General features: G+C 38.7%; 1 protein-coding gene across 7 annotated transcripts in view; it reads left to right on the top strand.

Moving 5' to 3' along the window:
- Positions 1-16,212, top strand: part of LOC126236972 (GMP synthase [glutamine-hydrolyzing]) — a 187,011-nt gene that overhangs the window by 52,204 nt on the left and 118,595 nt on the right. For all 7 annotated transcript variants that reach the window (XM_049946685.1, XM_049946686.1, XM_049946683.1 and 4 more), the window contains one exon: positions 14,276-14,429. In XM_049946685.1, coding sequence (XP_049802642.1) covers positions 14,276-14,429 — 154 coding nt within the window. The remainder of the gene's footprint in view (positions 1-14,275; positions 14,430-16,212) is intronic.

Genomic DNA, 16,212 nt, shown 5'->3' with positions numbered 1-16,212 from the left:
ATGATATGTTTTCAGTAGTCATCTTTTTCTATGATATTTTATTAATGGTATGTGTGGCAGAAATGACATTTTAGCAACAGTATACGCTCAATCACGAACCAAGCCAAACTAGGGCAGAGGGTTCTCGTTTTCTCTTAGAAAGAAAGGGAACATGAGGCCACTTAAACTGCTTTTGTTGGAAACAAGTTGAAAGCTCTCCTGTGATTGAATCCCAGACACAAAGTAATTCATACTCACTGTTCAGTGCTGTAATTTCATTCACAACTTGCAAATTGTCCATTGTGGTAGATCCCCTTCTAAAGTCATCTTTTTTACTTTACCTCATTAAAATCTTAACAACTGTCGTGTTTGGAGAAGAGTGTGATAAGTCTATAATTGTTTCTTGTGTTTCTCTTCTCTTATAAACTCTAATAATTATTGCATTCAAGGAATTTTTTTCCTCCTCTGAAAACAGCTGTCATGCTGAAGCAAGAAGCTCCTGTTTCTTTTTTTTTAGTCTGTTTGTGAATTAAAATTAGTTTTAAAAACCTCTGCCACCTGTGAAAAAAATGTTGTTAAGGTTTTTTTTCACCAATACATGTTTTGAAGCACATTTCATTTTTGTTTCCTGAAGCTTCGTTAGTTCGAATGTTAGGTTGTGCAGTGTGGCTTGCTATTATTAATTTTTTTGTCAAGAGTTCAGTCTTCTTTTACCAAGACCAGAATATAGGTGTCTCATGAACTTGCCCGTGGTAGTGTCAGACAATCCTCTGTGTTATAGGGGCATGATTAAAAATGTAATTTTAATTAAATTTAAGAAATTTAGTCTTTACCTGATAAAGAGCTATGGAAGCCAAAATAAAAACCTATAATATGACAAGTCAAAAGAATTGCCGCTGGCGTGTTGGTAATTGTCTTCCTGCTGTTAACTGTATTTCATAATATGCCAAAATTTGAGTTGTCCAGGACTGCAAAATCAAATTCAAAGTAATCTGCATGCCTTAAAGTACAGGGTGATTCAAAAAGAATACCACAACTTTAAAAATGTGTATTTAATGAAAGAAACATAATATAACCTTCTGTTATACATCATTACAAAGAGTATTTAAAAAGTTTTTTTTTTCACTCAAAAACAAGTTCAGAGATGTTCAATATGGCCCCCTCCAGACACTCGAGCAATATCAACCCGATACTCCAACTCGTTCCACACTCTCTGTAGCATATCAGGCGTAACAGTTTGGATAGCTGCTGTTATTTCTCGTTTCAAATCATCAATGGTGGCTGGGAGAGGTGGCCGAAACACCATATCCTTAACATACCCCCATAAGAAAAAATCGCAGGGGGTAAGATCAGGGCTTCTTGGAGGCCAGTGATGAAGTGCTCTGTCACGGGCTGCCTGGCGGCCGATCCATCGCCTCGGGTAGTTGACGTTCAGGTAGTTACGGACAGATAAGTGCCAATGTGGTGGCGCTCCATCCTGCTGAAATATGAATTGTTGTGCTTCTTGTTTGAGCTGAGGGAACAGCCAATTCTCTAACATCTCCAGATACTGTAGTCCAGTTACAATAGCACCTTCGAAGAAAAAGGGACCAAAAACTTTATTGGCTGAAATGGCACAGAAAACGTTCACCTTAGGCGAACAAATGTACAACTAAATGAAACTTTATAGCTCCCTTAATTCGCCGACAGATAGTGCTTAGCTCTGCCTTTTGTCGTTGCAGAGTTTTAAATTCCTAAATTTGTGGTATTCTTTTTGAATCACCCTGTTCTATGCCTTGCCTATCAGTTCCTATGCATCTTTATAGTTATTTCATTTTTGATTTTGTCCCAGATTTTGCTTCTATTAAACTGAAACTGGAAACACACACTGATGCTCCTGTAAAGACAGAAACATTTTATTTAGTTTTAAGTTTTGGCATTTTGCGTACATACCACAAACTTCTTTATTGTACAGGTGATACAGAGAAAGCTTTATGAGAAAACATACTGAGCACCTAATAATAGATAACAAATCATTGTAGCACTTCTTGATAACTGACAGCAAAGAAAATTCTTTAAAGTTACTGAGAAAATAGTTAAGATATTCTAATTTGTTCTGCAGTGAAATTGCCACCTAGTCTTCTGGTTATATGAAGAATTTCATAAGATGGTATATCAGTCTGTGGGAAATTACAGATGATGTCAGCATGAATAGATGTTTAATTATGTATATGCAGCTTAAGTTCTGTTATAAAGTCCCTAATGATTGTGTAGACTGTATTTTCTGATGCTAGGATTGTGGTGATATTTGAGGGAAATTAGAGTTTCAAATTCAGTAGTCTCTCACATGAAGTGGTTTGCTTGTCACACTGCTACCCACACAAAAAGAATAGGTGATTTAAACTGATTTTGAGTAGGATGAATGAATTGGGGACACTCATGCACCTATGCTGCAGAGAAATTGCCATGATGGAAATTCATCCTTAGGATAGATGTAAGGTGTAAGCCATGATCTCGTGTAAGCCGTGATCTCAGTAAAGTAATTTGTAGTTCATAGTACTGGTGGCCTTTGCTGCCATATTTATTTCCATTTGTTATATGCTCTTACTCATAGTTAGGGGATGTGATTGGAAGTGTTGTAATTGGTATGAAGCAACTGCTAATCATTTATTGAGAAGTGCTCTACATAATATTTTTGTTCAATGTGCTGGTATTCTGAGAATGTCCATTGAAGCTTCATGTTGTTTTAGCTCAGCCACCTTCAGCATTATGCTCATCACATGAAAAAAGTCATGGGATACCCCCAAATATCGTGTCGGACCTCCTTTCGCACGGCGTAGTGTAGCAACTCGACATTACATGTACTGCACAAGTCGTTGGAATTCTCCCACAGAAATATTGAGCCATGCTGCTCCCATAGCTGACCATAATTGCGAAAGTGTTGGTGGTGCAGGATTTCGTGCACAAACTGATCTCTTGATTATATCCCATCATTGTTCAGTGAGATTCATGTATGGTGATCTGAGTGGGAATATTATTCTTTTGACTTGTCCAGAATGTTCTTCAAACCAGTCATGGATAATTGTCACCCGGTGACATGGTGCATTGCCATCCATAAAAATTCCATTGTTGTTTGGGAACATGAAGTCCATGAATGGCTGCAAACAGTCTCCAGACAGCTGAAATAACGATTTCCAGTCAGTGATCGGTTCAGTTGGACCAGGGTGCCCAGTCTATTCCGTGTAAACACAGCCCACACAGCTTGCACAGTGCCTTGTTGACAACTTGGGTCCATGGCTTCGTGGGGTCTGCGCCACACTCGAACTTAACCGTCGGCTCTTACCAACTGAAATTGGGAGTCATCTGAGCAGGGCCCCAGTTCTCCAGTCATTTGGGGTCCAACTGATAAGGTCGTGAGCCTAGAAGAGGTGCTGCAGCTGATGTGCTGTTCGCAAAGGCACTTGCTTTGGTCTTCTGCTGCCATAGCCCATTAACACCAGATTTTCCCCCACTGTCCTAATTGATACGTTCGATGTACATCCCACACTGATTTCTGTGGTTATTTTATACAGTGTTGCTTGTCTATTAACACTGATAACTCCATGCAAACACCTCTAGGTTGTTAAGTAAAGGCCATCAACCACTGTGTTGTCTGTGGTGAGAGATAATGCTGGAAATATGGTATTCTCGGCACACTGTTGACACTGTGGATCTAGGAATACTGAATTCCCTAATGATTTCCAAAATGGAATGTTGCATGCATGTAGCTCCAACTACCGCTCCACATTCAAACTGTGTCAATTCCTATCACTCGGCCACAATCATAACGAAAACCTTTTCACATGAATCATCTGAGTACAAATGACAGCTCTGTGAATGCACTGCCCTTTTATACCTTGTGTACACAGTTCTACCACCATTTATATACAGGGTGACAATTACTGAACTATATGAGCAAAAATGTAAATTAGTTACAAACTTCAGTTTGCACAAAGTTTATTCAACTTGTAAACGTCACTACAAGTATTCGGATGTAAGTTATGAAATGTTTGATATACCTGCCATCATTGGTGATGATATGGCACAGATGAATAGCAAAATTCTATATGACCTGCTGAAATGTCAGAACATCAATGCTGTTAATGACCTCCTGAATGGCTGTTTTCAGCCCAGCAATGATTTTGGAATTATTGCTGTACATCTTGTCTTTAATATAGCTCCCATAAAAAGGAGTCGCATGTTTTCAGATACAGAGAATATGGCGGCCAGTTGAGGCCCATGCCAGTGGCCTCCGCATACCCCAGAGACAGAATGCAGTCCCCAAAGTACTTCTCCAGAACATCAAACACACTCCTGTTTTGATGAGGTTAGTTCCATCTTGCACGAACCTCGTCTTGTCAAAATCGGGGTAACTTTGAATAATGGGAATGAAACCAACTTCCAAAACCTTCATGTGCCGCTTGGTAGTCACCATGCCATCAAGGAATATCGCACCGATTATTCCATGGCTGGACATTATACACCACACAGTCACCTGTTGAGAGTGAAGAGACATCTCAAATACAAAATGTGGATTCTCAATCCCCCACATGTGCCAACTTTGCTTAATGACAGACCCATCCAAATGAAAATGGGCTTCGTTGCTAAACCAAACAATAATGCGCATACTAATTCCCACCATTCCCTGTGGCCGACCATGCAGTTTGAACGTCGTAATGCAAACCATTCAGGAGTTATGACAATTTTATTTCATATAGTTCGATAATTGTCACCCTGTACGTGAATATCTCTATCCCATGACTTTTGTCACCTCCATGTAGAGTGAAATTTGAATTCATGTTTGGCTTTTTCATGTTAACTGTGAAGATATTTTAACATACACCATAACAATATATGCTAAAAAAAGGGCTGAATAATTTATTTTCTATATTTTCATTTTAAAAATACATTGGTATTAACTAATATTATTAATTAAATAGTGATGCAGCTGTTATTGTTTAACAATGTGTTGTTCAAGTGCTTTGTAATGAGTAACTTTTTACTTGCCTTCCACAAGAAAGACATAATGGTGGTCCAGTAAAAGTCTTACTGAAGTATAAGACTATATATTAAAAAATATACATAACCTACTTTTCCCAAGCAGTAATGACATATTATTGATGTAACAACACTTTCTTTTCCAATGTAGTCTGTGAGGCTCTTTGCAGCTCTTTGTCTGATAGTCTATATATTTTTCCAATGGCAGTTGTGGGATTTAATGTACAAAGGTTTTTATTTATTTGTGATCTCTTGATAGCACACAATCTGTTCAAAAGAGTATTGTGTGCATCTGGACACACTTAAATGTTACAGACATCAAAATCTGTAAAATTGGAAACAGTATGTGTCTTACTTCCTATTCCCTGCAAGTGCTATGCCTTTCCAAAAACATTGTGGAATGCTCCTTTTTATGCTGTAGGAAAAGAGACTGATGGGATATATGCTCTACCCCACTGAAACAATTGGAAGTAAGTTACTGTTTATAACATTGTGCTTCCACAATTGATTGATATGAACGTTAAGTAAACTACCGTGACTTTTATTTTAGGTGCATTTGTTAAGGCAGTTGTTTCATTCTGTATGAACATCCTCAGGTGAATAAGTGACAAAAATGTGCCAATGTCATGATTTAAAATGCTTAATTTCATAATAAAACATTGGAAGGCAAATGTTCGAATACACAAATACAATATCCCACTTCTTTACATGCATGCACCAATGTGCTCCTTTTTCCATAATGAGTGCTTTGCTAATTTTATCTCAGCAGTTCATATCTACTGAAGTGACTTAGTGTCAATAGAAATTGTTTTTCTTTAATTACATAGGGTGTCCATAACAAAAATTCCAGTTTAAAAATTCTGTAGAAAGAGAATCACTGCTTAGAATGATGTCAAATTTGAACAGCATGTTATTAATGCAGGGAGAAACATCATGGAACAACAAAAGTGTAATGAAAATTTGACCAATAGATGGTGCTATAAGTGTCAGAATATGCACACCAACAGATGTACAGCACATGGCAGTTCTTCAGTTTGCAACCGAAATGCCCACCATGAATATCTCCATGAAGGATTGCATGCTGTTGTTAACATTCTTTAACAAGAGTGGTGACTGTGCGCCAGTAGCCCTGCGTACTCAAGGATATGAAAAAAAGTGTTGGTCAGATATCTGTTAAGGGTCTGGAAAAAGTGATACAAAATCTGAAAAGACAGGTTCATTTGAGGTGCAATGTGGCAGAGGGAGGAAAGCAGTTGATCCAATGTATGTTGAAGATGTAGCCATAGCATAGAAGGAGAAATTGAGTGGTGGTGTGCAAACATTCAGTGCATGGGAAATTGCCCGAACGTTGATGTGTCTCCAAGCACAGTGCATAAAATCCTATGAAACGTCCTGCAACTGCTATCTATATGAAGTCCACCAGTACAGGAGTTGCTTCCTGCTGACCCACCAGCAAGATAGTCATTCATTCTGGAATTCCTTGCTCTTATGGAAATAGGCAGCGAATGGGCATGGAATATTTTGTGGACAGTCGAAGCCCATTTCCACCTCCATGTACATGCCTATACAAAAAATTGCAAAATATAGGGAATAGAGAATCCGCATGCACACCAGCTGCTACCACATCATTCTGAAAAGGTGAATAAGGTGCAGGCTGATTGCATTGTTTATCATAGGACTGTATTCTTTCTGGAGATGAGTCCTGTGGTGCCTGTTACCCATACCGTCACTGATAAACACTGTGAGAGTCTTTTGCGCACCATCATTCCATCCCTTCCATCCCTTCAACCGCACACCGCACACGTTTGGGGGATCTTTTTTGTGCAAGATGGTAATCCTCCACACAGCCAGTGAAGCAGCTGTTGTAGAGACATTTTGCAAATGCTAGAATTATCAGTCATCATTTCCTTACACGACCTGATCATCCAGATCACCTTGTCTTAATCTGCGTGACTTCTGACTATTGGGTTACTTGTAAGGTGTTCTGTGCTCCAGTTACATATGTAGCTGAACTGAAGGCATACATTGCACAATACATTGTGAACGTGACCCCCGAGGCACTCTGATCTGTTGTGGAATGTGCTGTTTCTCTATTTCAACATGTGGCAGAAAATGATGACAGCATATTGAATATGTCTTCTGTCTATCTCACAACAATTAGAAATTGATGTCATTTTGCTTTTTATCCAGTTCTGGGCCCCAGGACAGTTAAAAACAGATTTTTCCCATCCAGTGTGGTATGATCTTGCCATGGTGTGTGGGCTCACCTAACCAACAGTGCGACAAATGTTGACTTCCGAACTTGTGCAATCAGGCATGTTGAACAGTATGGATGGTGTATGCGCAATTCGAATCATAGCCACTGTATTGCGATTCATCTGTCACTTATACCTGACCACATTTATGTTGAAACTCATACATTTTTTTACATCCATGACATTTCCCCCTTTGTCAATAATATGCTATTCAATTTTGAAGTCATTCCTCTGAGCAGTGGTTCTCTTTCTCCAGCATTTTGAAACTAGGGGTTAATTATGGACATCCTCTATAGTGGTAATGTAAATATCTGTTCTAAAAATATAAACTATATCTTAATTAGAAATAAAAAGGCATATAAAATGGAAAACGCATACTATTGCTTAGATTATTTCTGTTAATTTATGGTTTAGTGGTTTTGTAAATAATGGCTAAGTATAATTTTAAAATGATAAATTGAAGTGTACTTAATTAGTAATCAATAATTTCCTTTTAACTATTAGTTTCATGAACCAGCTTGCAAATTTGGTGCAGTCGAGGCATAGTTGGCATTGGGAATTGCAGTAAAATATAATTATTTCAATGTGTTCCCTTATTAATACCATCGTGAAATTTGTCACGCGCATTAACAAATAGTTTATGAGTAACATATGTTAGAATTTCTTTGTTTGGGAAAAAAACAAAAAATGGAATTTTCAAAATTTAAAACAAGGTGTGATTCGGTAACTTTTAACATTTTAATGATTTGTGCCAAGTAGAAGATATTTTAAAGCTTATAATAAGCTGAATAAAATGCTATAAAATTTAGGTCTGTATGTCAAATAGTTTTTGATGTATGATCACTTAAACATTTCAGACATGGCAAAAACTTTAAAAATTAAAATTACAAAGTGGAATTCCAAAAGATCTATGATTTTATATTTTACATAATTTTGATAGGTAAAATAAAATGAAAAAGAATTGCAAAATTCTAAATTGTCAATTTTTTAATTTTTTTTTTAATGGAGTGATTTCATAAGGATTGACCCCAATGCCCCTGTCAAAACAGCTGGTATTTTGAAATTGTTTAGTTTCATTGGGGAAACAATAATTTACACAAAGAAGCTCCATTATGTTACATAACTTCTGAATAATTGTGGACTCCAGAGTTTGGAGTCTCCACAACTGCATATCCATGTGCTACTGGCACAACATATGAAGAGCCATTTGTGCTGCTTCCTAGAGCAGAACGTTGATTTGTGTTTAAGGCATCATTCTAATACAAGTCTTGACTAGCCACATGTCAACATTTAAAAAATGAGTTTCAGCACGTCAGACTGGAATTAAAAATATTGAAAGAAGGAAACTGCAGTGAGTTGAGTTCTTCAGTATTTCAAAACATCTTACCATAAACTTCCTGTAATGCATTGAAGTGACCAATGATGTCATTGTACCATATTTCTTTTCAAAAGAAATCTGTGAAAAGAGAAATACTGGTATCTGCAAAACGAACATCTGTACTTGACTCGTAGTGTAATGTAAAGTTTTCACTTGACACAAAAGTCCACTGTCCTAAAGATGCTTGTGAGATAAGTTTGTAATGATGTGACAGATTATTCCTATGTCTCCACAATGCTTTTACATTCTGCAGCTGTGTGTACTCTGATTCGAAATAACTTGAAAGATCAAAAACTGTGTTGCTGAACAAGTCAAACTCTGCATGTTGCTTTTTGTGGCATTATTATTACAGACTGAGAGATCAAGGAATGAGGCACTACCCACCCTCATAACTTCACTTTATCTGGTTACCTCTCTTGCTTTCCAAACTTCACAAAAGCTCTGTTGCAAACCTTTTTGGAATAATCTTATTACATTTGATGGGGGGAGGGGGGGGGGGGGGCAGGAATTAATTCGAATTGTCTTTGAATTTATCTTTGGAGAGGCAATGGGATAAATATCCTTGTCTTTGGTTGTGTGAAGTTCTGTGTTGTTTGAAAATCACTTTTAGTGATCAAAGCTGTTAACCCTCTTTTGCCAATAACTTTCTCAGTGCCTGGAATTTCACTACTCAGACTTTTCTTATCCTAAGATCCCATATCTTATTGCAGCTTTATGCTATTGAAAAAACTTCTACTCCTCTCCTTACTCCCCCCACACTCCCCTCCCCTTACACAATGCATTAGACACCCAAACCCAAAATTCTAATTTTCCTTCCTCCCCCGCACCCTCCATTCCACTGCTCACTGGTTCTCTCTCTCTCTCTCTCTCTCTCTCTCCCTCTCTCTCTCTCTCCCTCCCTCATTCTAATTCTCATTCCATCACTTCCTCTCCCTACAGCTTGCTTCTTCTCTCTCTCGATACTACACCATATCCAAATCAGTCACACTCTTGATTCTCTTGCCTAGACTGACAATGCAGATTGTCTCATTCACATTTGTCATATCTGTACCCTGCAAACTATGAAGTGCATGGCAGTGGTTCCTTCCACTGAACCAGTTATTAGGGCTGCTTTCCATTCCATTCCATTCAAGTGTGGTGTGTAGAAATAACACTGGGCAACAAAAAAAGATTTTTTTAAAAAAGTCTAGGGTTTTCCCGCTGAATTAGACTAATTTTGATGCCCTGAGTCCGAAAATGACCTTGATTTTGTTCTATCAGGTCAGGATTTTTTGCTACAGAAATTTTTAAAAATCGATTTTTCGTAAAAAAACAAATTTCTTTGTATCATCTGCTGAGAAACCCCGGAAGATTTTTTCCGTTTTCCTCAAGAAATAAAAGTCAACGTATGCAAATTCATTAAGTTTTTATTTACTCCATCAAATTAAATAAGCATATTTATCATAATATTAGTATAACAATGAGCGTTACGTGACACAAAAGTTCAGAGTTCACGGCATGAATCGGCGTTTCTTCGATTCCTGTTTGTGAGCAGCTGCTGGGTTGTCTCTCTTCAGCATCCAGCAGTAGTCCGCCATCATGACTGCGTCCCACCTCCCCTGGTACCTATCCTCCATTTGGCGCATGTCCTGATGGAACCTTTCTCCCTGCTCGTCGCTCATCGCCCCAAGGTTTTCAGGAAACTTCTCCATGTGTGAGTACAGGAAGTGCATCTTTATACTCATCAAACACCCGAGCTTTTGAAAGGCCTCTATCATGCTGCTGATGAGTCTGGCGTGGTTTGCTGCCTTCGTGTTCCCCAGGAAGTTGTTCACCACCTGCACAAACGATTTACACGCGGCGCAGTCTAACGTGTTCATGGAGTTTTCGAACTCTGTGTCCTTTATGAGCTGCCGTATCTGTGGCCCATCGAAAATGCCGGCCTTCAGCTTCTCAATGGTCAGTCGCGGAAAGGCTCGGCACAGGTAGTGGAAGCACCTCCCATCCTTGTCCAGAGCACGCGTGAACTGTTTCATTAACCCAAGCTTCATGTGTAGCGGTGGGATCAATATCTTCTCCCAGTCAACAAGAGGTTCGTTTATGATGTTTCTCGCACCAGGTACTAACTGCTCTCGTGGCGGCCACACTTTCTTTACATAGTGCTGGGCTCTGTCTCGACTGTCCCACATACATATAAAGCATGGGTATTTCGTGAACCCGGACTGCTGACCAAGTAGAAAGTTCACCATCTTGAAGTCGACGCAGATGATCCATTGGTGCTGCTCATATTGGATTTTGTCGAGCACGTACTTCACTGCTTCATATTTCTCTACGAGAGTTGTGGAGTGAGCAAGAGGGATTGAGGCGAACTCGTTCCCGTTGTGGAGGAGCACACACTTCAAAGAGCGCTTGCAGCTGTCAATAAAGAGTCGCCAATCTCTCGGATCGCATGTAGGAGCCCCGAGTTTAACAAGAAGACCGGCGACATCTCGGCAGTACACTAGGTCTTCCTCCTGGCAGAAGTAGCCCATGTAGTCCTCATGCCTTCTACGAAAGAAAGTGATACGCGCGTCCTCGCCAAGTAGATTTTTCTCTTTGAGTCTGGAGGCCAACAGCTCGGATGAAGTCTTCGACAAGCTGAGATCCCGAACAAGATCATTAAGCTCACATTGTGAAAAGAGCTGCCGACCATCTTGTGCTTCATACTCCTCGTCTGCTATATATCCTCCCTCGTCTGCAGTGGTGGCCTCGTCGTCGATGTTAGGAAGCTCTGTGAACGCTGGTACAGGAATTTCTTCGCAGTGAGCAACTGGACGGCGGGCAGATGGAAGGTCGGGGTACTGGAGGCTGTGCCGATTCTTCCGGTTGATGCCAGTAGTATTGATGGCGCAGAAGTAACAATCCGATGCATGGTCAAAGGGCTCCCTCCAAATCATCGGAATCCCAAACTTCAGTGAAGTTTTCGTGCCCTTCGTCCACCGCCGGAGGTATTCCACACACTTCTTGCAGACCGTGTGCGGTGCCCAGGGCTTATCTTGGTCACCCAGCTTGACTTGAAAGTAAGCCTTGTAGGCGTTCTTCACAAATCCCGTGATGTTCTTCCTGTCCACTGAAAGCGTGTATTCTCCGCAGATGTAGCAGAAAACGTCTGGATTATTCATGCATGAACGTCGCGCAGAAGCCATATCAATCTGAAATAGTAATAGAAATATGTAGTTGACTGTCAGACAATAAAAATTAGAATAAATTTTATACTATAGTAAGAAAAAAAGGCATCTATTGGAATGATTAACTGTTACAATCTTAAAGGCTTCTTTTGTTTTCACATGTCCTGAATAATCCCCTTAAAACCCCTAATATTAGCATATTGAAGCCTATAAAAAGGCTTACATTTCAGGGAAAAATGGTCTTGTAGGCCTATGGCTGTATCTCAAAAAGTTGACCTGATAGAGCAAAATCAATGTGATATTCGGACTCAGAACACCAAAATTAGTCTAAATCAGCTGAGAAACCCATGACGTTTTTTTGGTTGTTGCCCAGTGTAATGATTGCTTAAATGCTCTGTGTGCTCTGTAATTACCGTATTTACTCGAATCTAAGCCGTACTTTTTTTCCAGTTTTTGTAATCCAAAAAACCGCCTTTAGCTTAGAATCGAGTGCAAAGTAAGCGGAAGTTCTGAAAAATGTTGGTAGGTGCCGCCACAACTAACTTCTGCCGTCAAATATATGTAGCGCTACACAAGCATGTTTTGCAGGCACAATGATAAATACTGGCGCCAAAACCTCTGCGTCAGTAAACGAATTAAAAAAAAAAAAAGGTGGAAGACGAGCTTTTTTTCTCCGCCCCGAGTTTCGACCACTGCATTTTCATACAGTATCCAACGAAGTAAATACAAATTCCGTATTGTTCATCTTCGAATGTAGCAGCATTTCAATGTACTATGAAAATCCGATTGGCAAGACTGTTTGGGATGTTTGTCAATATGGCCAACTCTACGTTCTGAATTTTTTCCTTTTTTGAATTGTGAATCACATGCAGTATTCTCTTCACCATAAGAATAACACGAATATAAACATTTTGCCATGTATTGTTTCATGTTTGCTGCTATCTCATTTAAATTCTGTCTGCCTAATAAACTACAAAACTAGAGTGAGACAACGGCAAACGCGGAAGAATATACATATCATATCATGTCATGTTTGTATCTCTATTAGGCATAAGAATAATACAGATATAGTCAGAAATGAAGCACAGCAATTGACTAGATTTTTAAATCTAAGATGACTCTAATTTCTGTGCAGAATCTAATGTACTAAAGAGGCGTCTGCAAAGATTTTCAAACGGAGAAAAATTTTCGCTAAACTCTTGTTCAGAACATCTTCTATCACACACAGTCTATTATTTAGCTCGTGTTGATCATTATCAAAGAAAGCAGCAGTGTAAGTAACAACAAATAGCAGTCTCTTGCCATTGTTTTGCTAATGAGAAGATTTCTCTCTCATTTTTTAAAATTGTAAGTGGCGGTAGCGTGCACAAAAGCAAGCCATGCCACGAGAGGCGACAGGCCGTAAACACTCATTATCAGAATGTGACAAACAATGCACGACACAGTACAATAATGCATTTTCAGCTTAGAGTGACATAAACGGAAGCGTATAAATACGGACGGAGCGCCTGACTCATAGTAATGGCTGCCTGGTAAAGCTTAACAAATACGGACGGAGTGCCTGACGCATAGTAATGGCTGCCTGGTAAAGCTTAACTGCTAAGCTTACGACTCGAACCAAACTACTGTAGCTGTATCATCATTCATTCGACCTAAATTGTGTCTCATATTACAATTGACCAACTTTGTTTCGATTTGGAGGTGCGGCCTAAAACTTTTCTCTCCCCTTGAATTTCGAGTGTCAAATTTCAGGTGCAGCTTAGATTTGGGAATTTTTTTTTCCTGGATGTCGAGTCTCATTTTTCAAGTGCGGCTTAGATTCGAGTAAATACGGTAGTCTACACTTGTCTTTGCTGTCCCTATGGGAGCAATTTTGTAGGGGATATTCCCAGATTACTGACTTACATTCGGGTTTTGGAACACTCTAAGCATGACTTTCATGGGATAATTTGTGTCTGTCTTCAACTGCTTGCCAGTTCAGTTCTTTCAGCACCTACATGACATTCCCTGTTGGGTCAAACAAATCTTGTGACCATTCATGCTTCCCTTCTCTGTATAAATTCAATATCTCCTATTAGTCCTATTTGGTACAGATACCACCCACTTGAGCAATAGTCTGGAATGAAGTGCACAAGTGTTTTGTAAGCAGTTCCCTCTGTGGACTGATTACACTCTTAACAATTAAATGAAGTCTGCCACCAGTTTTATCTATAGTTAAGTCAGTGTAATGATTCCATTTCATTTACCTACAAATTGTCACACCTAGGTGCTGTGTGAGTTGACTGATTTCAACAGTGACTTGTTTATTAATGATGATCTGTCTTTCCGCTGTGCAGATAACTGTTCTCCCATTAATTTATCTGTTACAAATGAGTGTGGTTTTGTCTTAAGTGTGTCAACTTCACTTTGTATACAATGTTAGTAAATTTTGGTTGAATATTTTAAATTGTTGGACCCAGTATGCTAGTGCTTTATGAATTACAGTTGTTATTTTGTTTCAGAGGCTTAGAAAAAGTCCAAAAAGTTCTCTTAACTCATGGTGATAGTATAGAAAAAGTGGCAGAGAGCTTTAGAATAGTTGCTGCTTCAAGTGTTTGTACAGCAGCAATAGCTAATGACAAAATGCGACTGTATGGTGTGCAATTTCATCCTGAGGTAATACATTAATGTTGATAATGTGATTAGCATACTTACCAGTTGATATTAGTTGCCTCTTGAGCTGAATGTTTTTCAAACGGTTCTGAAAAATGGACAAAAACAAAATTTTAAAAACATTTTTTTCACAAGCACTGCTTTGTGGGCCGACTTGCTACATTATGTACCCCTTCACATTTTTGGCATCATTTTTACACTCAAAGATTCTTATACCGAGAAGAATGTTATTAGTCTTACAACAGGAATTTAATATATTAGATGTAAGCCCCCATTAAATTACAGTAGTCCATTTAAAATTAAAATGTGTACTAGCTTAGTATAATCTGTAAGGTCAGATTGGGAATTTGTCTTTCATTATAAAATAAAAATGTAGAGCTTTTCAAGATTAGACAGAATTCTATTTAGATTCAGCTGCGTTTCTATGACGAATTTTCCTTTTTTACCTAGTTATGTCCAGTTGTATTTTCACCTTATTTGCAGTATGTTGACTGCTCTGTCTGTGAAAATTAGTAAAGTTAGTGCACCTGCATCTGATAGCACTTTTTTTATAATCTATATTGTATTGTGGTTTCCTTGTTGGATTTAATTCTTTGTTGAAATTTTCCAGTTATGTATTGTTCACTTGTCTATGGGTTAAATACTTTAACATGGGTGTTTTTGCTTTTATCCCAATTTTTCTGTAACTCCCATCCCTGTTTATGATGCTGTTTCAGCAGCTCACAATACAGTGAAACCCCTATTTTATGTTATTGTACAGTTCAGACTTAAAAAATGCAAAATCGAGAAAAATGCAGTGTCGAGGAAAACATTGAAACCTCCCAAATACGAGCAAAAATGTGTGTAATTGGAGTATCTGATTAAAATTCATTATCTTCTCCAATACATCGTATAAAATCTGTAAAAAAGAAGGAAATTTAATCTACAGTGCAATGTTTATACAGTAATTTGTGGTAATTAATTTCATCAGTTCTTAAAAAATCACAGGTGTGTAACAGCAAGTAAAAACTTGTCAAAAAATTGAAATTGGTATCTGGATACAAGGTAATGGAGCTGTTTTCTGACATGCTATGACCACAAATTATATGTCAAAACATGTGTTTTTCAAAAGATGTTTCATTTGTGCTCACCCAGAAAAAAGCAAAAATTGATGAACGTGGTGAATTAAACTGTGAAGTACAGTGAATGGCGTCGGAATCTGATGTGTGGGGTGGGTTCTGTCGATGAGAGAAACAGAGATGTGAAAAAATGAGGTTACTTCACCAATTGACGTTACAAACTTATTTGAAGTTTGCTCAGTGTGTTTCTCTACACTGTGTAAAGTGTAAATTTAAAAGAAAGCTCAAGCACCACAGTTTCTCTTCATGACATCTGTCATTGCTGTGAATCTTTACAGTCTACAGTGTGTGGTGCAAAGTGTATTCGTGAGTAGTGTATACAGTTGCTATAATTGTATTGTATCAGATTTGTAAACAAAAGTCTTTTAAAACGTGCTATCGCAGAACCATTGTTCTATTTCTGTGTGACATCTCTGCCATGGCACTTGACCTGTACGAAAAGTATATTTTCAGCACTTCACAAAATGCTTTCACCCTACCTGCCATTACCATTGTTCAAGGACCACTACCCCTCTCCACTCCACACATTCAGTAGGTGAGCTCATTTTACATTTGTTAGTGTGGTGTGGTGGCTGCGCTGGCTATTGGGTGATGTAACAAATTGCCAGCCAGTAAGAGCTCACTAGCCGGAAATGGCCGACGTTTCTTGTATTCTGACCAAGCATAAG

Source organism: Schistocerca nitens, chromosome 2, assembly GCF_023898315.1.
Source record: "Schistocerca nitens isolate TAMUIC-IGC-003100 chromosome 2, iqSchNite1.1, whole genome shotgun sequence".
Classification (NCBI taxonomy): Eukaryota; Metazoa; Arthropoda; class Insecta; order Orthoptera; family Acrididae; genus Schistocerca; species Schistocerca nitens.
Note: the sequence above shows the minus strand (reverse complement) of the source record. Positions and strands in the feature narration are given on the sequence as shown.